The sequence below is a fragment of the Bidens hawaiensis genome, unplaced genomic scaffold, assembly GCF_021521415.1.
Source record: "Bidens hawaiensis isolate Kalapana, Puna unplaced genomic scaffold, B.hawaiensis_p1.1 tig00005851_1, whole genome shotgun sequence".
Lineage (NCBI taxonomy): Eukaryota > Viridiplantae > Streptophyta > Magnoliopsida > Asterales > Asteraceae > Bidens > Bidens hawaiensis.
In genome coordinates, this window is record NW_027491385.1 from 125,492 (window position 1) to 153,019 (window position 27,528).

Here is a 27,528-nt window from a genome sequence, read left to right on the forward strand (position 1 = left end):
TTAGTCTAAATGAGAAACTCATTTTGACTATTCGGTCAGACATATTAACGGTTTGTGACTTATTTTTTTAAAGAGTTAAACAAATCACGTCAAAAAATGGATTGGAGCTCCTTTTTCTTAACAATATGAAACATGATATTTGTTAAATATTTTAGATTTAGATATGACAAACGAACACAACACATGATTATATTTATGTAATATTTATAGTATAGTATTGTGAGAGTTACCACACTTTGTCTTTTAACCGTGCTATAAGGGTTTGTGAAACCATGTCGTGATTCTTTTGAAAATTGAAAGAACTATTTTAGCATGGCAACTCCAAACTAATTGTTATTTTTTCAGCTATCTATATAAATATTTAACCTCTAACCTAGTAAGGTCCATTTGTTCCATCACTTAATTTATATGATTCCCTCATCAAGTCGTCATTAATATTGACTCCAAAAATCAAATTTACGTTTTTGTCACCTATCCTTTTCTCAGCTTTCCTTTCCTCGCCTACATTTTGATTTTTGTTTTAACTTCCAATTCATGCATCGTGTTGGTTTTGATCATATTAAGGTGATATTTACGATAATGATTCCATCTATAAAACCAATCTTATGTCAATGTGAGGGCACAAATCATCAATTTTTTCTAGGATTGATGATTCACCCTAATCGATTTTGCTGGAACAAGTATAAACCCCAGTTGATATGAATGACTCACGTAATATGAATGTAATTGATCCATGTCTATGGCTTTGAAATCAAAATTTCACATGTTGAACCTTGGTTGTTGGTTAACATGTTTCTATGATGATGAAAAATAAGAATAAGAACAAAGTATAAAACAAAAGTTGATTTATTCTAATACATCCCTTAACTTCTTCTTTCATTAACAACAAATCCGTAACTTATGGCTAATACATCTCATAATTTATGGCTAAATACATGCTACTTAAGTACTTACACAATCACCTAAACATGTTAGTGCATTTACACACAATAAAAAACATTCTTACCTTACCAGGATCCAATCTTAAGTTACCAATTTTGTCCAAGATATACTAAAAAAAGAACCAAGGGTTTAAACCTTACAACACAACATGTCACTCTACACTCACAAATGGCAATAACAACAATAACTAGAACCCCACACAAAACACTCCCCATAGGCTTCCTACTCTTGGTCTTCCTAGTAACCATCTTCCTCTTCAGCAAACAAACTCTTGATCCCCATATAACATCAGATCCATACAACCCACTTCCAGATCCCCAAGATTCCACTTATTTTCAAAAACCCCCAATTCTTGAAACCAAGATCCAAGACCCAATTTTGAAAAATCAAACTGGGTTTGGTGATTCAGAGCCTGCAGATGAAAACCCAGTTTTTAAAAATCAAAATGGTTCCGATTCGGGTGATAAAGACTCAATTTTGAAAATTGAAACTGGGTTTGGTGATTCGGAGCCTGTAGATGAAAACCCAGATTTTAAATATCAAAATGATGCCGAATCGGGTGATCAAGACTCGATTTTGGATAATGGGGCACGGGTTCTTGAGGATGAGTTGGTTAAGAAGAGTGTAGATTGGGGGAGGAATTGCAATATGCATTCTGGGAAATGGGTGAGGGATGAAGAGTACCCGGTTTACGAACCCGGGTCGTGCCCGTTTGTCGATGAAGCTTTCGATTGTCAGGCTAATGGAAGGTCTGATCAAGATTATATGAAGTGGAGGTGGCAGCCTGATCAATGTGAGCTTCCAAGGTTGGTTATTGATTATTTAATGCTTTTGATTTTAGTGTGTTTAAGAATAGTTAACTATTAAGCATAAGGTATGCAATTATGCATTAATTGATCATATATCATGAAGGTGGATAAAGTTTTGGTAACACATTGTTTTAGACTTTTAGTGGCTTTTTTGGTACCTCATTTAATGCATAATAGTAGTAATTATTTGTGTTTGCTTCCACTTTGTGTCAATATAAGCAACAATTTATGCATACAAGAGACAAGATTTTGCATTAAATGTGTTACAAAATAATGGTAACACATGCAAATATGCAATGCATAAAATTGTCTCTTGTATGTGTAAATTGTTACCTATATTGATGCAGAGCGGAAGCAAAAACAAATAACATCAATAAAAACGGTTGATGAATTTCTAAATGACGCAAATGATTACAGAAGAATGTAATTTTGTCGGTTTGCCAGATTTTTGAATCTACAAATCAACTCCTAATACTGAAACTAAGACTAAAAGTAAGATTGTAAATTATGCTAATTGGTAAAAAAACGCTCGAGGCCAAGTGAGCACACGTTTGAAGATTAAAAAATTGGGGGAAAATCTTTATTGGGGGGAATCGGAGTCCCAAATGGTGGAATTTGGGTCTAACAGTCCGGCCAAGCCGCCAAAGGCCGTTTTGCCACATGGTCTGGCTTGTCGAGACCTTTCCGTCGACTCGTAATGGGCTCGGTAATTCCACTTGTAGCTTAAGCTATTCCTTTTTAACGTTTGGGCCCTTTATGTAAGTTTTATCTTGAATCTTGGAGAAAAATAAAAACTTTGGATTTATTGAGGGACTATAATGTGACTACTAATGGCTTACGGATGCTTATGTGTTTAGGTTCAATGCAACTGATTTTTTAGTGAGGCTAAGAGGTAAAAGATTGTTGCTTGTGGGAGACTCGATGAACCGGAATCAATACGAGTCACTTCTTTGCATGTTATACGAAAGCCTTCCGAATAAGAGCAAAATGTATGAAATTCATGGCTACAAAATAACTAAAGGAAGAGGTTATTATGTCTTTAAATTTGAGGTAATAATAAGGATTATGTTTGTCACGGAAATATTATTATTATTAAATAACAATGATAGTTGACAAAGCATCTTTTGACAGGATTATAACTGCACGGTTAACTTCGTGCGGTCCCATTTTCTTGTAAGGGAAGGAACTCGGGTCAACGGTCAAGGAAACTCGAATCCGACGTTATCGATAGATGTAATTGATAAATCAGCGAGGCGTTGGAAACAAGCTGACATTCTCGTTTTTAATACCGGACATTGGTGGGTTCATGGGAAAACTAGTAGGGGGTATGTACGGCATTTCAAAGATAATTTAGATTATTATTGTAATAATGCTGAATATTGTTTTGTAATCATAAATAACGTTGTTAGTGCAGGAAAAATTATTTTAGGGAAGGGGATTATATTTATCCAAAATTTGATGCGGTGGAAGCTTTTAGGAGGGCTTTAAAGACATGGGGAAAATGGATTGATAAGCACATGGATAAAGATAAGCTGGTGTTTTATCGCGGTTACTCGTCTGCTCATTTCAGGTAATGTTTTTTCTATTTTCTTGTTATTGAAACTTGAATGAGAGATGTTTGACTTTTGGGGTCAAACCGATTTTTGTTATCACAATTTTAGCACCAGTTATTCCCGTTCGGTAGTATTTGTTTTGGAGTTAAATGTGGTTATCAATGTGCTATCAAATATCTAACATGGCTTTGCCAACTTTTTGTTAACCTCTTTGACCCCAGAAGTCAAATTGTGGATTTTTGCCATATATGTGTTCCTAATCATAAAAGGTAGAAACGGAAATTTAGACTCGTTTATGTATGAATAGATCAATTCAGTTTACATTTTATCACAAATGCGTCAAACGAGTAACACAAAAAGATTGACCAAAATGGAAACTGGAACTCTGTCAAAAGTGTGTTTATAATGCATAAAACTTTCTAAATCATTTTATTCAAGAAATCTTAAAAATAATATGATTTTTGTAATTATATTTGGTATATTGATTAATTATTAGAAAAAGAGTATATTACAGTTTTCGTTCTTTATGTCCTTTTGATGGATGACCGTTAGTTTTGTTCGTTTAGTCAAGTCAAGTCATGTGCACTTGTACTGAGGGTAATTTGGTCTTTTTAACCCAAAGGACTACTCAAAAAAATGTTGTACAAAACTGGCGGTTTTGACCAGTTACCCAACTAATAACCCATTGATTTTGCCACACTTTTTTTTTTGTGCCAGAGGCGGAGAATGGGATTCAGGAGGTACATGCCATGGAGAAACCGAGCCCATAAAAAATGGGCGGATCATCGAAACATATCCACCAAAAATGCAGATAATCGAGGAAGTGATCAAAGAAATGCGATTCCCGGTTGTGCTTTTAAATGTAACGAGGTTAACCAACTTCCGTAAAGATGGTCACCCATCGGTTTATGGGAAGAATGTGACCAGGTTGAAGAAGGTGTCGACGAAAAGGGAAGATTGCAGCCATTGGTGTCTTCCGGGAGTTCCTGATGCTTGGAATGAACTTATTTATGCCACGCTAGTCGCTCGAACAAGTTAGTCGTCAAACTTTGTTTTCTGTTGAGTTTAGCCGGTCATTGTACATTGGCTTCGGGTCCTTCTGGCACGATTATATTTGTGATTTTGTTTATTAGATAAGTTAAATTATAGTTTCAATGTTAATTTGAAGTTAGAAAGTTGCATCAATCGACTTTATTTTGGAGCACGATACCTTGCACGCACGCCCACTCTAACGACACAATGTGTACACATGTCAGTCGATTAAGAATAAACAACACGTTGAGAATTACGAGAACCACATTTGTGTATTGTTTTATTTGTGATACATGAATAAAAACGACATATACCACATATTTATTGCTTTATTTGTGATAAATGAGAGGTGTTACACATGATATCAAGAAAATGAATGGTGTTACCGTTTTGGTTTTAATATATTCGACCTTTCAAAAAGAAAAACATGATGTCAATTTCTTTTTATATTTTCAGTTCAGTTCATACTAAGATGATCCTTGTGCCTTTTGTTTTATATATAAATATACCCATGACAGTTAAAGGTAGATCATACACAAATTGTATAGACCTTGAAGACACCAGACACGATCGTTATATTTGTTAATCCCAACTTAGACGCATTTAAAACCATGTATTTCTAATTCGACTTGCGTACCCCATTCGTCTAAATAGCTCAAATGAGTTGTAAAGACATGTTAAACGAGATGACAATTAAACTTACAAACTACATTGAAGAGGTAGGTCCCAGCAGAGCCCAGTTGGACCCGCAAGACTCACCTTGAAGAGAGACGTCTGCGCAGAAACCAACTGGATCCGCAGGACCCACCATGCTCAGAGACGTGACGTCCTTACGCGCAGTACGCAAGCTGTTCCCGCATGAAATGCCTCCCAATGGTGAAGGACTCTGCCTGTTCCCGCAGTTGCGGATACAAGCCATCAGGGAAGGCCACCCGCGCAGCAAGGCTACACGCACAAGGCACTTAGCTCTCATTCAGTGTCACCTGAAGGAATGAGCAAAGCCGGGAACAATCCCGCACAAAGGCGGGAGGGGGAATACTCCCGCCCAACTAAGCCAGTCCGTACGATACGGGAAGATCTTCTGTACTGTACCTGACGAGGTATGGGCAAAAGATCTGACTAAAGATACGACAGCTTATTGACAACAGTATGGCGAGCAGCATGCTCCTGTACTGTATGTCACTATTAGCCGCTGCCTACTCACCAACTCCTGTCATACCACGTGCATAGCCGGCAGTTGGTGGAAAAGGAATAGTACACAGCAGGCCTGGTCACTGTCAGCCGCTGCTGTGACATCTGCCCCGATCCGACCCGACCCAGGTACCCGTTTCTCCGATCCGATCTCTTTCTTTTATGATTTAATATTTATTTTTACTTATACTTTATTTTTAATAATAATATTTTCCTTCCCGCCTCTTTCTCTCTTTTCCTTCCCGCCGTCCCGTCCCTCTTCTCTCTTTCCGCCTTCTTTTCCCTCTTGTCGCCGTCCCGCCCTTAAGCCTTGAACCTCTCTGTCCTTTGTTCCTTCCCGCCTAAGGTTGTCTGCGCAGCTCCACGCGCCAGACTCTTTACAAGGAAGCCTGCGTGAAGACCACCTGTTACTGCGATACGCGAGACGAACTGTCCCCGCAGCGCGCTAAGGATTTTAGTTCTTCCCGCGGCGCGCTATGGATACTGTTCTTCCCGCGACGCGCTAAGAAATATAGTTCTTCTCGCGACGCGCTTAGAATTGAAATTCTTCCCGCGGCGCGCTTAGAAATATAATTCTTCCCGCGACGCGTTAAGGTTGGTTCTGTCTGCCTTCGCGCTCGCGCACTTTTGCCTTCGCGCTCGATGCCTTCTCGCGTTTAACCCTTGAGTCTTTTCTCCTGTTTAATCTAGCCGTTTGCTTTTGTGATGTCTTATCTTCTGTGCTGTTGACCTAACCTATCTTATGTCTGAAAAGCCACTTTTGGCGCAGCATGCGCACCAACCCCATTGGTTGGCAGAAAAAGTGACTGACATTATCTTTTGGAGATCTGCTTTTTCCATGCTTGACCAGTACCTTTATCTGACCCGCCCATGCTTTTACTGTTACCTGTCAGCTTTTCCTTTGTCCCCTGCAGCTGCCATATCTTTTGATATCTTTTGCTTTTGGAATCTTTTACTTTTTGGAGATCTTTTCCCCTTTTCTAGGGATTGTGTTCCCTAGGGTTTCCCTATAAATAATAATGTTATTTTCCTAACACTTCACACACAAACACTTATTTTAACCTCCTCCTTGATCTCTCTGCCGCCTCCCTCTCTGCCTCCGTCTTCCTCCCTGTTCTGCCCTGCTTTTCCGGTAATCTATTATATATAATAATTTGTTTAAGTTACTTATTAATTATGCTAACTTATAACCAAGACTTAAATCAAATCATTAAAACAATAATCTTATTCATAGGTTAACTTGTGCTTGTTTAAAGTTGGTTCTTGCTTTATCTTACACCGCACCGATTATCAAGTGAGTAATCTCGTACCTAATCCCTTTTTATTTTTAATGTTTTGGGATGTTCATGTGTTCATACAAACTTAGAGTCTTAAACTTGTTTATGAACTTTAGTCACGCAGTATCCCATGTGTTGAGGACGTAGACTTGGCTGTTTATTTGTATGTGTGGATCATTAACCGTCTTGTCGGTCTATTCCGCAGTTCTCATGGTACCATTAGATGAACACGGGAGAACTATCGTTTATGATTTTCTCTTTTGTTTACACATGCACAGTTTGTCTTGTTTGTGAGCTCAATTGTGAGCACTGGCAGTCTATGAATCTTAGAGTTGGTCCCGATCAGATTACACCCCTGTTGAAAACCAGACATACACATGTTGCGCGCAGATTTATTGTTATCTATGTATTAACTATTAAACTTGATTTCTCACCAACACGCAAGTGTTTGACGTTTATTTTAACACATGTTCAGGTTTGCAGTAGCTGTTTTGGAGCTTGTGGACACGTAGGACGTTTTTACTTTTGGACCTAGATTAAAATGTATCAAGACAAGTTATTGTTGTTCGAATATTTTGCCTTATAATATATAGAATTATGTTGCTTTATGTTATCTTGTGTTTACCTTGCGCGTGCGCGAATGAATGTATTTATTAAATATTGACACCCAATAGTGTCACGAGTAATGAAACAATATGTGGCGCCCCGATGTATAATCCGCCTTTGGTCGGGGTGTTACAGCTGCCTACCCACCAACTACCAGCAGGGCACGTGCGTAGGCCACAGTTGGTGGAACAGGAATACTATTCAGCCGGCCACACCTCATTGGAAACCTACATTCGGCTATAAATACCCCAAATGGTATGATCATCTCATCTTATCATATCCTATCATATTATCATCATATTATACCTGATATCTGCTCTAGCAATCTCTTAATATACATTTATATTTAAAGAGCAATCTAGTCTGATTCTCACGCCGGAGGGTGGTCACAAGGAGGAACCCCCCCTTCTCAGTGACAAGCTCACGGTGTCTGTTTTGCAGGTTATCAGAAGAACCATCTTTGCCGGGTCTAACCCCTCGTGGGAAACATCTATCTAACCCCCAGGTTATCCGTAATCTGCCCGGGGTCCGGTTAGTGTTTCTTCATTGGCGCCATCCGTGCATAAAAGCTAGAACTTCATTTCTTTTCAGTTTTTTCAAACTTCTGGAAAGATGGTTAAAGAAATTCCGGTAACCACAACCCCAGCTACTGGGGGGAATACCGGCTACTCAGTTTTTACAAACACTACCCCGTTTACCCAAGCCGGGGCAAGTGAAGTAAATTTTACGAACACTACCCCAGTTACCCAAGCTGGAGCAAGTGCAGTAAATAATCGCTCACTGGGATTCACCGATACCCAGTTAGAGAAACGAACAAGACTCCCCCGCCAAACACTCGATGAAGTTAAGGCATGGGCGGAGGCACGTCAGAAGGAATTCCAAGCTGAGTTGGACGAACGCTTGCGTTCCGTCCAACAGGCTGACGAATTCGAAGAATACTTGGACGATGACTCGGAGGAATCCGACACCGACGCGAACCCTCGCCATAGGGCAAAAGGGAAGCGTAAGGAAACGGACTCCCAACCGAGAAGGCGTTTTGGAGAAGCCTTCAAACCAAAAAACACAGGTGGAAGTCCACGTGACTTCTCCAAAACATTTAGACCAACTGTTGCAAATGCGGGAACGTCCAAATTTGCAAGGGACATTGCGGAAGCAATCGCCCCAAAAAGTGCCAAACAGATGTCCAACATCGGCACATATGATGGTATATCTGACCCAGACGATCATTTGAACAAATTCATAGCGGGGGCAACCGTCAGCAATTGGACGGAACCTACGTGGTGTTACATGTTCCAAATGACGCTTGTTGGGCCATCTAGAGCGTGGTTCGATCGTCTACCGGTCAACCACATCTACGACTGGGCAGACTTCCAACAGAAGTTTAGCCAACACTTCAGCCAACAACGAAAGTATACCGAGGAGCAATGGACGATCCTCAAATGCATTCGAGAGGAAGATGAATCTTTGCCAGACTTCATCACTCGCTTCAACTCAAAAAAGCTTAGTCTGGGTAATATCAGCGAAGATCTTGTTCGCGCTGCTTTCATCCAGGGCGCGAACGACCCAGAGCTCATCCGCACCTTAACGGGTAAAGATGGCATGCCATCCACATGGGATGCCATCATGACAGCAGCTAAACGCTTTGCGGAAACTGAGAGGCAACTGGGTAGAGATCTCCCACAGAGCACAAACCTCTACACCCAGAAAACAAGAGAAGACAACGTCCTTACCGCCCGATTAAACAAAAAGCGAAAGCTAGGCATTTGGCAGTCAAGGGTAAACTTTGACACCTCATCCGGCTTGCAAAATCGGTTAGGCGGAAGGGATAACGTACGGTCGAACCAGAACTCCAGATGGACGCCACTCACCAAAAGCGTCACCGAGATATTCGCCACTGAGGAGCTCCCATGGCCAAAGGCTCCAATAATCCGACATCGTCCCAATGCTGATCGGAGCAAATACTGTGACTTTCACAGGACAAAAGGCCACAACACTGAAGAATGCACAGACGTAAAAGACATGGTCGAAGCATTTGTCAGAGATGGGACGCTCGCGCACCTCGTGGCGCAATGAACGCTGAGCAGGCTGATCCGTGTAGAACCCCAGCTGGGGAAAACACGAATAAAATTTCCAGCTTCAATGTGGAGACTACATGCTGCGTAAAGAACGAGATCCCGAACCAGGTGCATATCGGCTCGATGGCACTCCCATCCCAACAACATGGAAGGGAGCTCAATTACACAGTTTGCATGTAGATCAATTCCAAATTTGTAAAGAAAAGGCCAGAGCCACTTCTAATGGAAATGATTCTCCTTAGAACATCGACGCTGATGATTTTACATTTATACTTTATGAACTATCAACACTGATGCCGGTTTTCACCGCATACATAAGTGTGAAAGTCGTTGCATGGGGAAGGCGGCAAAACCCGCATAAACCCAAAAAACGGCAAACCTTCACGCAGGTCAGTTGAAGGGGAAAAGTTCAGTCATCCCACTAAATGAAAGTGCCGGTCTATCCGCATGAATCATGATAGAGGAAACTGAACACTAACCTATTAACAACCGCGCAACGGTTAATTTATTCAACACTAATATGCCGGTTTTCACCGCATAATTACGTGGAAAGTCGTTGCGTGGGGAAGGCGGCAAAACCCGCATAAACCCAAAAAACGGCAAACCTTCACGCGGGTCAGTTGAAGGGGAAAAGTTCAGTCATCCCACTAAATGAAAGTGCCGGTCTATCCGCATAAATCATGATAGAGGAAACTGAACACTAACCTATTAACAACCGCGCGTCGAACGGTTAATTTATTCAACACGGATAAGCCGGTTTTCACCGCATAATTACGTGGAAAGTCGTTGCGTGGGGAAGGCGGCAAAACCCGCATAAACCCAAAAAACGGCAAACCTTCACACAGGTCAGTTGAAGGGGAAAAGTTTAGTCATCCCACTAAATGAAAGTGCCGGTCTATCCGCATGAATCATGAGAGGAAACTGAACACTAACCTATTAACAACCGCGCGTCGAACGGTTAACTTATTCAAAACAGAGAATTTCTAACAAAAGGATGAGGAAAACCTACACGCAGGTCAGATATAGGTAAAGTTTAGCCATCCTACTAAGTGCAAGTGACGGTCCTACCCGCACAATCACGAAAGAGGAAGCAAAACTTCAACCTATTATCTACCACGTTCAAATGTTAACTTATCCTAAACACTTAGAAATTTCAAAAAAGATGAGGAAAACCTTCACGCAGGTCAGATGTAGGTAAAGTTTAGCCATCCTACTAAGTGCAAGTGACGGTCCTACCCGCACAATCACGAAAGAGGAAGCAAAACTTCAATCTATTATCTACCACGTTCAAAGGTTAACTTATTCTAAACACTTGGAAAATTGCTAATTTAAACTAAAGTATGCAAGTCATATAACGTTTATAAAGCAAGGAATCCAGAGAAAGTAGCGGTCTTACCCGCACAAAGATTTATATTTCACAATGATTCATTACAAGAATGGCCGGGTAACTACCCGCCTACAAGAAAATAAATCTATACAAGCTAAATCTATCCTAGCAGTGGGAAGGGATCTTCAGGATCAGGCTTTAGGGCCACTTCCACTTGGACCCGCACCATCAGTAGAACGTGGCGGTTCAAGGAAAGCTTTAAGGATAGCTAGCCCATCATCAGCAGCAGCAACTTGGTTCACCTTCTCCACCACCGGATGCGGGAAGGCGGCATACTGATTCACTGCTTGGTCGTAAACAGCTTCAGTATCTACATTATACAAAGGGAAGTTGGAAGGCGGGATGCCTTTCTCAACAAACCCTAGACCAAGCAGGAAGCCGGCCTTTTCCCCATCCTCGTGAGAAGCGTTGAGGGCTGCGCTCATAGCATCGTCATAAGACGTATCAGCAAAGACCCGATGCACAACCTACAAGAAAATATACAAGTATCAGAACCTTTTCTATTTACAAAGAAAAGCGTAAAGACATGAAAAGCATACCTGAGACAACGCTTCTCGAAGAAGCCATTCCTTGGCAACCAGAGCTTCTTGGAGGACAGCTTGAGCTTCGTTACGGGCGCGTTCGGCTTCACTTTTATTGAGGTTGGCAAGCAACACTTCTTTAGCCGCAGCCTCTTCGACGCCCTTTAGCTTCCGCTCAGTATGATCAAGCACCCCCCTCTGGTCCAAGATCTCTTGGAGCTTTTTGGCGTCTTCCATCGCCAAGGCATCATGAGCCTGCTGGAGAGCCTCTAATTTGGCTTTAAGCTCTTCATTCTCCACGCGTAGAGGCTCAGCAACAGCTTCAGCCTTGGTGGCACTCTCGGTTGCGTTCCTTGCAGTTTCCTTAACCAGCCGAAGCTGTTCGTTAACAGCTTGGGCAGCCTTGGAACGGGCCTCGAGCCGGGCCTGAACTTCAACCTCAAGGGCCTTGAAGGCCTTCTCCTTTTCCGCAGCAGCTGCGGTAAGCTTTCCGTTCTCCTCCCGGACAGCCCGCGCCCGAGCTACTTCTTGAAGGCGAGCTGCTTTTAACTTGTCGTTTTTACGACAAAGCAGCTCGACGCGCGGCTGCATCCGGGCCAGGAGAACCCGAAGCTCATTGGTTAGCCTACCCTCCTGGTAGCTAGCCATGGCTTCCCCCAACGCACCACTGGGAGCAGCGTGACGAGCCCACTCCACGCACTCCACAGGTGTGCGAAGGGTTGTTCCTCGGCGGATGTTCCATCGTGGAACATACACTTCATTGGAATCCGACACTGCAAAAAACATAAAGCAGTTAGGAAAAGATGATAAAAATATATAAAATAGGCCAAAAGAACCCTACGCACCTGTAGGGTCAATAACAGGCCGATAGCGGCCAAACCCATCACCTGAACCCAACGGAAATCCATCCAAGAGGTCAGGCAGATGGGAAGGAGGCAGAGGTTGGCGATAAGCCCCATGCATACCTGAAGGATCGGCCGTCGTGGCCGATGACGGAGGAGGCATGGTAACAGCCGCCGCGGTCGCCGCTGCGGAATCCGCAGCAAAAGTAACCGCCGGCTCAGTGAAAGATGCGGTAAAAATGGCACTGACAGCCGGCGGTGACGTCATCACAGCTGGAACAGTCGGCTCAACGGAGTGAGCAACTGAACCAGTGGAAGCAGGCGCAGGCGCAGCCGCCTGGGTCGTCGCCTCAGGTAGGCTGACCAAGCCTACCGTCATGGGCGGAGGGGTACTCCTCTGCGCTCCACCCTGGAATGCGTCAACATCCACGCCTGCACAAAGAAGATAAGTGTTAATGATATTAAGCTATGAAGTTAAAGATAAAGGAAGTTTGTACTTACGGGTTTTCTTGAGCCTAAATGTACGGACAGGCGGGGATGAACCCGATGGAGCCGGCCTCTTCATGCCGCTCACCATTGTCATCCTGGGCTCTCCGGAGGTGACAGTTGTCGCAGCCTCCGGAGCGGTGGTCTTATCACCACCGGGATTCCCCGCCACCTCTTCTGTCTCGGTCTCCGAATCAGACCGAGGCACCGGATCGGCAGTGGAGGCCACCTTCTCCTTCCCCTTCCCGCCGGCAGCCTTCTTCTTCCGCACCAACGGAGGACCATCTGCGGATTCCTCATCAGAACATACGATTAGAGGAATTCCAGCAGAGGTTTCAACATTGAGGGGTCGAGGGTCGAATAGCGCCTTACCTGGCCGCCTGGCGCTAAGGATCTCGTGGCCTAGCGGGTAGACCTCCACGAACCGATCCGCCGTTTGTTCTAGGATGGGCAACTCGTCCTCGTCTAGAGCGCGAGTACCCATCCGAGCGGGACTGTCAGCCTCCCGCGGGTACATGAGCGACTGCAAGTCGTTCCCCTCTGAAATAAACAGGAAAGAAGTTAGAAGAAATTCTAAATCAACAAAAAGAAACAGAGCATATCGTAAGGAACAGAGTTCGAACCGTATTCAAGGACGATTGGGATCTTTTGCGCATCCGCATCCTTCCACACCCGGCTCATCCCGAGCATCACCATCCCGGACTCCGCAAACCGGTAAACCGGAGATTGGACTCGGGATATCCTCGAAAACCATTCCGCCTCCTGGTAGTTGGAGGCGTGAAGGCTGGGAAGTGCTTGCCCATTCTTGAATTTCATGGCAAGGGGGATGGCGCGAGCGGAGATGTAGAAGAACTCCCGCTTCCACGAGCGAAGACTGCGCTCGGTTGCGCAAATCTTTAAACCCTTGATTCGGTTTATCAGCGTATACCACCCCTGGATGCACCTCCAAGAGTAGAAGGTCATCAGGCGGTCGACGAAGGGCTCAATGCCCAGAATCCGGCACACCCACTAGAAGTGGCGAATCTTCGCAATCGCCATCGGGTGCACCTCGGTCAGGTGCACACCGTGCCTCTCCAGGACACGGTACACAAACTTTGTCAATGGGAACCTAAGATTCCCATAGACAAAGAATGCAGCATATACCCCGATCTTGCCTCTGGGGGCATCATACACCGTCTGATGGGGTTCAGGAAACTCAGGCTCGAGAGACTCGAGCATGAACTTCCTGACGATGTACTGATACAGATCGACAGGCAGAGCACACTGGAACTCGCCAGCAGTACTCTTGTCATCGGCTGTAGATTCGAGATCACGTGAAGACATCTTGCAGATGAAAGAAGAAAACGATTTCAAGGGAATGCTCGACTGAAAAGATGAGTATTCGCCGGAAATCGTTTTGAAGATGAAGAGAATAGTGAAAGTGTGGATTACAAAGAACCCTCTCCCCCTTTATATACTAATCGCAATTAATGCGATGAATTTAATGCGGAAGAGAGAGAAATCAAAGGTGCAATGAAACTATGACACGTGGCAAAAAGCAAGCTGGCAACAGCTGTTGAAAGGACGCGTACCATTAATTTCGCGGCCACGCGCCCGAAAAATCGCGCCCACGCGCCTGAAAAAGCGTCTGGAATGACCAGGTACTGTCACGTCACCATAACTTCCTGCACGTCCTGACACAGTCAGAAGAAACCGTCGCACGACGTTTCAGAGGTTTGGACTGTTCTTATCCTTTCACCAACCCTTCGAATTTCAAAAAAAATTCAAAAAGATTCAAAAGTAAGCGGGAAAATACCCCTTACCTTGGCAACCAAGTAACCATAAGACGGGTGCGGGTACAGTGTTAAGGCAAAACCCTTCACATACTTAGCACCTGCAGGGAATTGAAGCCAAGAATACCTTGGCAACCAAATAACTATAAGACGGGTGCGGGTACAGTGTTAAGGCAAAACCCTTCACATACCTAACACCCGCAGGGAATTGAAGCCAGGAATACATTGGCAACCAAGTAACCATAAGACGGGTGCGGGTACAGTGTTAAGGCAAAACCCTTCACATACCTAGCACCCGCAGGGAATTGACGCCAGGAATACCTTGGAAGTAAAGTAACCGTAAGACGAGCGCGGGTACAGTGTTAAGGCAAAACCCTTCACATACCTAGCGCTCCGCATGGAATTGAAACCAAGAAGGATCTTCTGGGAAATGCTTGCGGAAACGGAAATAACATCCCCGCATAGCGGGAACGTCGAGAACTACATTGTTTGAAGCTCCAGGATGGAATTGGTGGTTTTAACATAATTGATCACTATGTTCAAAACTACCAAAACCTCATGGAGAATCCACACAAGTGGGACTCAACGCTCCTGACTTGCGAGGAGGTTACAGACCTACCCGCATCATACCCAAAGATCAAGTAGGAAAGTCGGGAATTTCTGCAAGTGACAAGGACTTCCTCGGGAAGAATCCCCATGGAAAACCTTAAAAAACCCTTTTCAAAACCCTTTGCTTAAGTCCAAAAGTTCACCTCACTTTATTAAACATTCATGAGAAGAACATTGGACTGGGGGGACTTGAAGAGGTAGGTCCCAGCAGAGCCCAGTTGGACCCGCAAGACTCACCTTGAAGAGAGACGTCTGCGCAGAAACCAACTGGATCCGCAGGACCCACCATGCTCAGAGACGTGACGTCCTTACGCGCAGTACGCAAGCTGTTCCCGCAGGAAATGCCTCCCAATGGTGAAGGACTCTGCCTGTTCCCGCAGTTGCGGATACAAGCCATCAGGGAAGGCCACCCGCGCAGCAAGGCTACACGCACAAGGCACTTAGCTCTCATTCAGTGTCACCTGAAGGAATGAGCAAAGCCGGGAACAATCCCGCACAAAGGCGGGAGGGGGAATACTCCCGCCCAACTAAGCCAGTCCGTACGATACGGGAAGATCTTCTGTACTGTACCTGACGAGGTATGGGCAAAAGATCTGACTAAAGATACGACAGCTTATTGACAACAGTATGGCGAGCAGCATGCTCCTGTACTGTATGTCACTATTAGTCGCTGCCTACTCACCAACTCCTGTCATACCACGTGCATAGCCGGCAGTTGGTGGAAAAGGAATAGTACACAGCAGGCCTGGTCACTGTCAGCCGCTGCCTACCCACCAACTACCAGCAGGGCACGTGCGTAGGCCACAGTTGGTGGAACAGAAATACTATTCAGCCGGCCACACCTCCTTGGAAACTTACCTTCGGCTATAAATACCCCAAATGGTATGATCATCTCATCTTATCATATCCTATCATATTATCATCATATTATACCTGATATCTGCTCTAGCAATCTCTTAATATACATTTATATTTAAAGAGCAATCTAGTCTGATTCTCACGCCGGAGGGTGGTCACAAGGAGGAACCCCCCCCCCCCTTCTCAGTGACAAGCTCACGGTGTCTGTTTTGCAGGTTATCAGAAGAACCATCTTTGCCGTGTCTAACCCCTCGTCGGAAACATCTATCTAACCCCCAGGTTATCCGTAATCTGCCCGGGGTCCGGTTAGTGTTTCTTCATACATATTTGTATCAAAAGAGTTGTACATACTTGTTAAACGAGACTGCTAATAAACTTACAAATTATATATTTATATTATTCTTGTTTGTAAAGTAGTTTGCTGATAGAGATCATATAGATTTAAACATGAAACGTATACCAAGCATATTATTGTATTTTGAACTCATCATGTTTTGAAATCTTAGCATTTGATACCAAGTTACTAACACCAAACGTTAGTTATTATTTTAAAAGGGTTAAAGCATAACAACTATGTGTTAGAATACGAATATTATAAAGTCGTCACTCCTGGCAAACCACTTTGGCATCCACTTGCTTCTCAAAGTCAAAGCGATCCTCTTTCTTTAACTTGCACTTGCACTTGCACTTGCACTTGCACTTGCACATGACGATGACATTACAAGTGCTTGCATTAAAAGAATAACCTAATCAAAATAACACCCATCGGACTTCTTTTTCTAATAAAAAAACATATATTCTTTTTTATTTAAATTGCTTTTTTAAAATATTCTTGTTGATGGAGCGATAAGGAAGGCTCCTGAATAAAGACAACTGTTTTTTAATTATAGGATACCAAAGTCGTTTAAAAATTACGTTTCTAGATTTTAGGGGCATAATAATACTATTTATTGAACTTTGGTTAAGACTAAGTAGCTCCATAATTTCAGACCGTCAAAAGCAAGGAAACTGAAAACATCAAACACAAAAGGCATAAATATGTGTTGATTTCAAGACACGTTTTCTCGGTTTAAAAATTGGGTTTATAGATTTTAGGGTCATAATAATACTATTTGTTAGACCGCTGGCCAGCCTAAGTGGAGCATAGCCTCAGACCATCAAAAGCAAGAAAACCAAAAGCATCAAACACAAAGTGCATAAATTGGATGTTGATTTATGTTGATTTCAAGACACGTTTTCTCATGTTTGGTCGCTGCATGAAACTAGGGATTAGCTCTGAGTGGTACCATACCAAACCAACACTTAACACAAAACTTGATACCGATTCGATGCCGACTATACCAAATCAATACCGGTATTTGTTTTACTCATCCTGAAACAGCTTATAAGAAAGTAAAATAAAAACACTACAACATAAAACCACAATAAAAGAAACCCCGTCATTATTTAATAATATAACCTTCTAATACCAGTTTCTTTTTTTGAACTTACCAAGTATAATAATAATAATTTATCTGGAAAGATTATTCTAAAGAATTATGCCGTTACTTTAAACAAAAAATAATATTTTACAATAATAATAGTGACGTGCGTACATATAAGTTTTATACGATAAAAGTAACTAAAATCCGTTGACTTTTGTCATCCCAACAAACGCCTTTTTCTTTTTATATTTGTTTTTTTGGAACAATGAAACTAATAATAAATCTAAACAAAATCGAATCTTTCAGATCTGGGCCTTCTTCTCAATTCACTTTACACTTTAAACCCTTCTACTTTACCTAATTACATATCACACCCTCAACATTTCACAATCTCATACTTTCAAAAAAGATGGTACATGTTACACCGACGGAGACGATGAACAGAAAAACCTCGAGCATAAAAGCTGAGAATAGTGACGGAGTGTTGACGGATTGATTCAACGGCGGTGTTCTCTGTCGTATGTTACAATAAGCACCTTTGAATCAGTTAAGGCCAACTCTATGCGCTTTTTTGCCGGACATCCTTGAGCAGAATTGCATTTATAGTATACTCTGCAAAGTCATAATCGAGATCAGTCTCAAGAGAATTTAAAAACTAACGCATTAATTCTGATAAATAATAAGTAAAAATAACACGAAACACGCATCAGTTTGTAGGTCAGCTAGAAGCCTAGAAGTTGGTTTTTCCGCCTCTATTTCTAATGAAATATTGAATGTCACGTTTCAATTTATGATCAACTTATTTTCATTTTTCTCATATTGTTACTATTAAATAATAACGATTTTCTTTAATTTGGTAATAATAATTACACCATTAGTCGTTTTCTATTCATTTTCAATAAAAGTTATTAAGACACATCCGATATGTTATTTAAAATAAATACTTTTAACAAAACATTTAATTTAACTTGTGTAATACACTGGTTTCTAAATTAAATTTTCCGGTACCTCGGAAACGGTGATCCGTCAACCTTCTTCTCACCGTATTTCTTCCACGAGTAATCGTCGGCCGGTATACTCTCTACTTTTGATCCGATTATCGGAATTCTTCTAACTTCTCGTTTCGATCCGGTTTTCCTGAACCAAGGAACCCAAAAAATTATCAATATATGAACTTTCTACTTTTCTAGACCTTCAATGAAAGTCCACTTGTGCTAGCGTGCGCGGCAAAGCAAAATACACTTTTGTTGGTTCAAGGCCACGCTAACGTGCGCACATAAACAGAGCACGGTCGGTTACGCTAACGTGCGCAGTAAAGCAAAATACACTTAAAAACAGAATTGCTTCAGCTATGCTCACGTGCGCATGTGCTAACGTGCGCGTTAAAGCAAAATACACTTAAAACAGAAACGTGCGCACATGAACAGAACACGTTCAGTTACACTAACGTGCGCACAAATACAGAATACGTTCGGTTATGCTAACGTGCGCAGTGCGAGCTGAAACTTGTTCATACCTTCTCTTGCAGCAGTGGCAAGCGCTGCCGGAAACCGAATGCTTCTCTCTTCCAGACGCTTGTAACGAAGCCGAAGTAATCTCGGTTCTGTTCCGTTTCCGGTGAGACGACGGAAGCGGCGGCTTCCGTGACGAGAACGACGGCGCCGGCGCTACGATACCTAACGAAGACAGCTGCCTGCCTTTCGAAACGCTTCCGTCCACGCTTCCTCCGACGAAAGATGACGTCATCGACTGAAACAACGCCGTTGTCTCTGTAACAGATTTCTTCAACGCCGCAGTTAACTCCGCCTGCATATTCTCTTCAGATCTCGAAGGCGCGTGAGGTCCACGGCGGAAGCGAGCGTGTCCGCTGCGGTTTAAAACGGTTACGGCTTGGTTGAGGTCGTGGTTGTTGAGGTGTAATATGTGGTTGAGGTGTTGAGCGGCGGTTTGGATGCCGACGAAATCAACCGCCATTGTTGCAGAAGGTGAAGCTTATTGGAGTGAAGAGGAAGAAGAGTTTGGGGGGTTTATAAAGATGGTAAAGTCAAAAGGTGAGAAGGAGATCGGACGGTGGAGATGGAGTTTGACTTTCTGAAAACATGTTTTATTAAATAAACGGACAAATGAACAGAAGGTATCCATCGGTTCAGAAAGTCTAACAAGGAATAAATAATGAAATTAATTATCAAAATATAATAACGAATAAAGAAAGAAAGAAAGAATATGTTAATATTAAATCTTGATTTCACAAATATTTGGTGTAATAAAATAAAATAAAAGCATGATCTTATTTATTTTAGTTTTAGGGTGCTGATTTTTATTAACCACAACTAACATCTAGTGTTAATATTCTGTTAATCACATACTGTTGATAGCACAAATGTTAAAAAATGAGATTGTCAGTAGGTAATTCGTTAGTTAGGACCAGCAGCGACCAAAAGATGAAAGCTGAGATTAATAAAAAAAATACACCTTTGTTTTATTAATAGATTTATGATAACTATTTTAAGAAATTACTTGTAATTAAGTTCATCAAACCGTTTATGAATTACTCCAGATTGGTTCGCTAAGACGAGTTTATATAAGCTTGATCACGAGCTAGAGCCTGAAAATAAGTTTTTTTTATTTAAAATAAATGAGCTCGGATTTGAACTAGCTAGCCGGTCTAAACCAACATATTACTCACCGAAGTATTCTTAGCAGTTAGCGATGGCATAACAAACCGTCCGAGGGACAAAATACTCTCTACAAAGTGAGCGAGCCCACTATTTACATGACAAAGGAAAACAAAGTATATATAAAGTCAGATTAACAGGAATTAAATGTGAAATGTTTAAATTGGTTGTTTGTTAAATTCATAAAATTAAATGCAATAATAAAAACCCACATAAATATTTATTTATTCATTTATTTTGAACCGCATTTTTTATTTTCCTTTTTACTTTTTTGTTACTCATAGGATCTGAATATTCATTCTTAAGCAAAGTCTTATCTAAATAGTTGATACCACTAGACCAAAGAGTATTTCATGAAAATATGTACTTATTGTGGGCACATTCTTCTCACCTGTTGGAAATTTTGGACAATAATTACCATTTATTAGTATTTGTTACTAATAAATAAATTAGTAACGTATTTAAAGTATGTAGTTGATAACTTGAACACTATTAAAAAGAGAAATGGGTTTGTCCCACATTGGTAGAACGCTTGTGAGGCCTTAGTATTTTTGTGTAGTAGGGTTGGTGTGACATCTGCCCGATCCGACCCGACCCAGGTACCCGTTTCCCTTATCCGATCTCTTTCTTTTGTGATTTAATATTTATTTATACTTATATTTTACTTTTAATAATAATATATATTTTCCTTCCCGCCTCTTTCTCTCTCTTTCTTTCCGCCGTCCCTCTTCTCTCTTTCCGCCTTCTTTTCCCTCTTGTCGCCGTCCCGCCCTTAAGCCTTGTTTCCTTCTTTTTCTCCTCTCCTTGTCCTTTGTTTCTTCCCGCCTAAGGTTGTCTGCACAGCTCCACGCGCCAGACTCCTTTCAAGGAAGCCTGCGTGAAGACCATCTGTTCCAGCGATACGCGAGACGAACTCTTCTCGCAGCGCGCTAAGAATTGTAATTCTTCTCGCAGCGCGCGAAGAACGGTAGTTCTTCCCGCGACGCGCTAAGGATTTGTAGTTCTTCTCGCAGCGCGCTAAGGATCGTAGTTCATCCCTCGACGCGCGAAGAATTATAGTTCTTCCCGCGGCGCGCTAGGAATTTTAGTTCCTCCCGTGGCGCGCTAAGAAATGTGATTCTTCCCGCGGCGCGCTTAGAAATGTAGTTCTTTCCGCGACGCGTTAAGGTTAGTTCTGTCTGCCTTCGCGCTCGCGCTCTCTTGACCTTCTGTGTCTGCCTTCGCGCTCGAGCTTTCTCGCGCTAAACCCCTTGAGTTTTCTTCTGTTTAATCTAGCCGTTTGCTTTTGTGTTGTCTTATCTTTTGTGCTGTTGACCTAATCTGCTTTATGTCTGAAAAGTTACTTTCGGCGCAGCATGCGCACCAACCCCATTGGTTGGCAGAAAAAGTGACTGACATTATCTTTGGAGATCTGCTTTTTCCATGCTTGACCAGTACCTTTATCTGAACCGCCCATGCTTTTTACTGTTCCCTGTCAGCTTTATCTTGCCCCCTGCAGCTGCCATATCTTTTGATATCTTTTGCTTTTGGAATCTTTTGCTTTTTGAGATCTTTTCCCCTTTTTCTAGGGATTGTGTTCCCTAGGGTTTCCCTATAAATAATAATCTTATTTTTTCCTAACACTACACACACAAGCACTTAATCTCTCCTGTTCTCCTTGCTCTCTCTGCCGCCTCCCTCTCTGCCTCCGTCTTCCTCCCTGTTCTGCCCTGCTTTTCCGGTAATATATATATATTATATATAATAATTTACTTACTAATTATGCTAACTTATAATCAAGACTTAAAACAAATCATTAAAACAATAATCTTATTTATAGGTTAACTTGTGCTTGTTTAAAGTTGGTTCTTGCTTTATCTTACACCGCATCGTTTATCAAGTGAGTAATCTCGTACCTAATCCCTTTTTATTTTTTATGTTTTGGGATGTTCATGTGTTCGTACAAACTTGAGTCTTAAACTTGTTTATGAACTTTAGTCGCGCAGTATCCCATGTGTTGAGGACGTTTACTTGGCTGTTTATTTGTATGTGTGTATCATTAACCGCTTTGTTCGGCCTATTCCGAAGTTTTCATGGATCCATTAGATGAACACGGGAGACCTATCGTTTACGGTTTTCTTTGTTTACACTTGCACAGATGTTTTCTTGTTTTTGTGCTCATTTGGGAGCACGGATTGAACTATGAGCTATGATCTATTTAGACTTGATCACAATCTGATTACACCCTTGTTAAACACCAGACATACACTTGTTGCGCGCAGATTTATTGTTATCTATGTATTGTATTAAACTTGATTTCTCACCAACACGCAAGTGTTTGACGTTTATTTTAACACATGTTCAGGTTTGCTGTAGCTACATTTGGAGCTTGTGGACACGTAGGACGTTTTTACTTTTGGACCTAGATTAAAATGTATCAAGACAAGTTATTGTTGTTCGAATATTTTGCCTTATAATATATTGAATTATGTTGCTTTATGTTATCTTGTGTTTACTTTGCGCGTGCGCGAATGAATATATTTATTAAATATTGACACCCAAATAGTGTCACGAGTAATGAAACAATATGTGGCGCCCCGATGTATAATCCGCCTTTGGTCGGGGTGTTACAGATTGGTATCAGAGCTCGTTGACTTTAGGATAGGTGGTTAGACGTAACGGCCTAGAATACCTAAGAGTCCCTTCTCGCGCATGAGAGAAATCTCATGTTTGCGCGCTTATTGTTAATTACTCGTTATTTATGAATATGCTCGCGCTTGCGCAGTGTATGATTTTATGTTTTATTCCGCGATAATTCGATTTTTGTTGAATTTCGATTTTTATTGATTTTACTTACATACTCGTTTGTTGGATTTGAAAATCCGAAAAGTCATGGTGATACATGAATAGTTGATTTTCAATTTCCATTTACGATTATGTTCTGAGGTTGGAGACTTGAAAAGTCATGGTGATACATGAATTGTCAACCTCCAATACTCATTTTCTTGTATATTTTATATTGAAGATTGAAAAGTCATGGTGATACATGAATCGTCAATCTCCAATACTCGTTTGCTCGTATATTTTAAATTGGGAATTCGGAAAGTCATGGTGATACATGAATTGTCGATTCTTGATTCGAATTTGTTACCTTTATTAAGTCTGCATTCAGGGTCATTTATTTTACTTTAACTTTTGACAGTAACTAACTTCGCGAAACAAGCTTTACGATGACATACTTTGCGCTAAAACCAAGATATTAACTAAAATTAAAACTTTTATAGAATGCCTCCGCTATCTCGCCGCCATCAGAGGAGAGAAGCCTCGCGCAAGCGCAGGCAGCAACGTTCCCAGGAAATGGCCGCCGCAATAGCCCAAGCTTTGAGCCAAAACAATACCAACACCTCTGGTTACAACATTAAGTCCTTTAACGCGGGTAACCCTCCAAAGTTCACAGGTCTTGAAGGAGCCACCGTGATGCTCCAGTGGCTTGAGAAAATAGAAAACACTTTCCTCCACACCCAATGCCCCTCAGACAGACGAACCCTGTATGCTTCCAGTGTCCTGGAATCTAGAGCGCTTACATGGTGGAATGGAGTAGCTCATGCGCGTGGCGCAGAAGCTGCTTCTAGCATGACATGGGAGGAATTCAAGGAAATTCTGACGCGAGAATTCTGCCCTCCCAACGAAGTTAAGCGCCTGGAGGAGGAATTTTGGAATCTTAAGCAATACAGCGGTGAAGCGCGCGAGTACGCGACGCGCTTCCATGAACTAAGCCTGCTTGTCCCTCACCTTGTTACCCCTTCTCGCCGAGCCATAAAGAAATTCCTTGGGGGTCTCCCCATGGAAATTCAAGATTCTGTATGGGCCAGAAACCCAGTAACCCTCTCTGACGCCATTGAGTTGGCCGCTGTGCTCAGCGACAACCATGTCAGAGCAGGAACCCTGTTCCTGCGGGGAACAGAAAAGACCAAACCCATCAAGACTGTCCCAGAACCAACAGAAACCAAACCAGAACCCTCACACCATAACAACCCGAAACGTAGGCGCAGACAAGTCTACGCGCTTACCAGCCCGCCCATAGTCCAGCAACCCACCTACCAACATCCAGTTTACACGCCTAACCCACTGACAGCCTACCCAACACCTCCTGTAGTCCACAACTATGCCTTAACCAATCCCGCACTCCCTGCCCCGCCACCTAAGAAACCTTATACAGAAACCCAACCCTTTTGCCCAACCTGTAGACTTCACCACCCAACCCAAACCCCGTGTCGACAATGTAACCGATGTGGCCGCGTTGGTCACTCTGCCGAGTTCTGTAGAGTCCCTCCCGCCAACCCAATCGCGCAAACACCACCAGCCTACCTGCAAAACCCACAACCAGCATACCCTAATCCACGACCCAGGTCGTGCTACAACTGCGGTGATCCCAGTCATTTCCGGAACGCGTGCCCGAGACTACAAGTGCAAATCACACAAGCGAATCCGGTGAACCAAATTTCGAACCAGGTGGCGCGCGGACGAGCTTTTAACATAACCGCGCACCAAGCACAAGCGAATAATGACGTAGTTAATGGTACATTTTTGCTTAACGGATTTTATGCTTCTGTACTTTTTGATACTGGCGCCGATCGAAGTTTTATTTCTCGCGCGTTTGAGCAGAAGCTTGCGCGCCAGCGCAACGATTTAAAAGAAAATTTTTCAGTTGAATTGGCTAATGGTTAAACTGTTTTAATTAACTCCGTGATTAAAGATTGCACGCTTAATCTTAACGAAAACGATTTTCTGATCGACCTCATCCCCATGCCTCTTGGAAGCTTTGATGTTATCATTGGTATGGACTGGCTCTCGCATCATCACGCCGAAGTTATTTGCGCCAAGAAGATGATTCGCATACCTCGAGAAAATGGTGATCTTCATATCTACGGCGAGAAACCCTCCAGTGGTCTTAAGCTTATGTCTTGCGCCGAAGCCCAAAGACTCATGCGGAAGAAGTGTATTGCATTTTTAGCCCATGTGGTCAAACCCGATGAAGGAAAGAAGAAGCTTCGCGATATCCCTGTTGTGCGTGATTTCCCTGAAGTTTTTCCTGATGATCTTCCTGGTATCCCTCCCGCTCGTGAAGTCGAGTTTCGTATTGATCTTGTCCCTGGTGCTTCCCCCGTAGCTAAATCTCCTTACCGTCTTGCGCCCGCTGAGATGCAAGAATTGGCAAGCCAACTTCAAGAGTTGACTGCTAAAGGATTCATCCGCCCTAGCTCTTCGCCCTGGGGTGCCCCGGTGTTGTTCGTTAAAAAGAAAGATGGATCGTTTCGCATGTGTATTGATTACCGCGAGTTGAACAAACTCACCATTAAAAACCGGTATCCCTTACCGCGTATTGACGACCTCTTTGATCAACTCCAAGGTGCCTCTTGTTTTTCCAAGATTGATCTCCGCTCTGGCTATCACCAGTTGCGCATCCGCGATGAAGATGTTCCGAAGACTGCTTTTCGAACTCGTTATGGCCATTTTGAATTCTTGGTCATGTCCTTCGGTTTAACCAACGCACCCGCCGTTTTCATGGATCTAATGAATCGGGTGTGTAGGCCTTTCTTGGATAAATTCGTGATTGTGTTTATCGATGACGTTCTGATTTATTCTAAGACCAAGGCCGAGCATGAGCAACATCTTCGGTTGGTGTTGCAAAAACTTAGAACCGAGCAGCTCTTTGCCAAGCTTTCCAAGTGTGAATTCTGGTTAGATGAAGTACAGTTTCTTGGTCATGTTGTAAACAAGATGGGTATTCATGTCGACCCATCCAAGATTGAAGCAATCAAGAACTGGTTGACGCCATCCACTCCTTCTGAGATCCGTTCCTTTCTGGGCTTAGCTGGTTACTACCGGCGATTTATTTCGAACTTCTCAAAGATCGCTTTGCCTTTAACAGCTCTAACGCACAAAGGTAAACCGTATATTTGGGGCTCGAAGCAAGAAGAATCCTTTCTAACACTCAAGCGTTTGTTGTGTGAAGCTCCTGTCCTTGCGCTACCTGAGGGTAATGATGATTTTGTCGTGTACTGCGATGCCTCCAACCAAGGTCTCGGTTGTGTTCTTATGCAACGAGGCAAGGTTATCGCTTACGCATCAAGGCAACTCAAGGTTCACGAGAAGAATTATACAACTCACGACCTCGAACTAGGCGCAATTGTTTTTGCCTTGAAGATCTGGAGACACTACCTTTATGGTACTAAGTGTATCCTCTACACTGACCATAAAAGCCTTCAGCATATCTTTGATCAGAAGGAACTTAACATGAGGCAACGCCGATGGAACGAACTCATCAGCGATTACGATAGTGAGATCCGGTATCATCCTGGTAAGGCTAATGTGGTAGCCGATGCGCTCAGCCGAAACCCTGCCAACTTAACTGTATCTTGCCGCGCACGCAACTTCACTTCGCGCCGATCCAAAGCAACCTTGAATCGCGCATTCGTGACGCGCAGCGCGCATCCATCAGAAATGGTAACCTTCGCGCCGAGTTAGCGTGTGGCGCGGAAGCGAATTTTGTGCCCAATCTGAGTGGAATTCTCTGCTACCTCAATCGCATCTGGGTTCCCTTTGATGAGAATCTTCGCGCTGATATCCTGAGTGAAGCGCACAAATCTCGGTATTCTATTCATCCCGGCGCTGATAAGATGTACAAGGATTTGCGCATTACTTATTGGTGGCCCGGTATGAAAAAGGATATTGCTGTGTTCGTAGCTAAATGCCCGACCTGTTCTAAGGTAAAAGCTGAACACCAACGCCCATCTGGTTTGCTCGAACAACCAGAAATTCCTACGTGGAAATGGGAAGGTATAGCGATGGACTTCATTACCAAGTTACCTTTGACAGCAAGCAAACATGATAGCATTTGGGTAATAGTGGATCGTTTGACTAAGTCTGCTCACTTCCTGCCCATTCGTGAAAACTACCGTGTTGAGCAACTCGCGCAGCTTTATGTCAAGGAAATTGTCTGCCGCCATGGTACTCCTTTGAGCATCATATCCGATCGCGATGGCCGTTTTATATCTCGCTTTTGGAAATCTCTCCAATCTGCGCTAGGAACTCGCTTGGACATGAGTACGGCATATCATCCTCAGACTGACGGTCAGTCTGAGCGAACTATTCAAACCCTTGAGGATATGCTCCGATCTTGTGTTCTTGATTTTGGAGGTAATTGGGATTCACACCTGCCTTTGATTGAGTTCTCTTATAATAACAGCTATCATTCCAGTATTGGTATGGCCCCATTTGAAGCACTTTAAGGTCGTAAGTGCCGCTCCCCGATTTGTTGGAGCGAAGTGGGAGAAGCTCAAATCACAGGACCCGAACTTGTTCAAGAGACAACCGATAAAATCGCCAAGATCCGTGATCATCTGTTGACTGCCAGAAGCCGACAGAAGAGTTACGCAGATCGCAGGCGAAAGCCTCTCGAATTTCAAGTTGGTGATCTTGTTCTCCTC

The 27,528-nt window shown here is 42.9% G+C and overlaps 2 protein-coding genes across 2 annotated transcripts; one reads left to right on the plus strand and one right to left on the minus strand.

The window, feature by feature from the left end:
- The first annotated feature begins 1,110 nt into the window (after positions 1-1,110).
- LOC143630889 (protein trichome birefringence-like 5) lies at positions 1,111-4,521 on the plus strand. Its single transcript, XM_077099783.1, has 5 exons — positions 1,111-1,748; positions 2,609-2,801; positions 2,883-3,076; positions 3,166-3,321; positions 4,022-4,521. The coding sequence occupies exons 1-5, from the start codon at positions 1,111-1,113 to the stop codon at positions 4,341-4,343; spliced, it is 1,503 nt and encodes a 500-aa protein (XP_076955898.1). The 3' UTR covers positions 4,344-4,521.
- A 13,215-nt stretch (positions 4,522-17,736) lies between these two features.
- LOC143630835 (WRKY transcription factor WRKY51-like) lies at positions 17,737-19,358 on the minus strand. The gene is made up of 3 exons (XM_077099739.1): positions 18,901-19,358; positions 18,393-18,521; positions 17,737-17,996 (listed from the first exon to the last, which is right to left on the minus strand). Exons 1-3 carry the CDS (start codon positions 19,356-19,358, stop codon positions 17,882-17,884), a joined length of 702 nt encoding a protein of 233 aa, XP_076955854.1. The 3' UTR covers positions 17,737-17,881.
- Between the last annotated feature and the right edge of the window lie 8,170 nt (positions 19,359-27,528).

What these genes read in the sequence shown, in the direction of transcription:
- LOC143630889 (XM_077099783.1), top strand. Translation starts at nt 1,111, where the DNA reads ATGGCAATAACAACAATAACTAGAACCCCACACAAAACACTCCCCATA. An exon ending in CATGGGAAAACTAGTAGGGG is followed by an intron (nt 3,077 to 3,165) that starts GTATGTACGGCA and finishes TTGTTAGTGCAG; the next exon opens with GAAAAATTATTTTAGGGAAG. An exon ending in TACTCGTCTGCTCATTTCAG is followed by an intron (nt 3,322 to 4,021) that starts GTAATGTTTTTT and finishes TTTTTGTGCCAG; the next exon opens with AGGCGGAGAATGGGATTCAG.
- LOC143630835 (XM_077099739.1), bottom strand. Translation starts at nt 19,358, where the DNA reads ATGGCGGTTGATTTCGTCGGCATCCAAACCGCCGCTCAACACCTCAAC. An exon ending in TGCCACTGCTGCAAGAGAAG is followed by an intron (nt 18,522 to 18,900) that starts GTATGAACAAGT and finishes TCCTTGGTTCAG; the next exon opens with GAAAACCGGATCGAAACGAG. An exon ending in GACGGATCACCGTTTCCGAG is followed by an intron (nt 17,997 to 18,392) that starts GTACCGGAAAAT and finishes ATGACTTTGCAG; the next exon opens with AGTATACTATAAATGCAATT.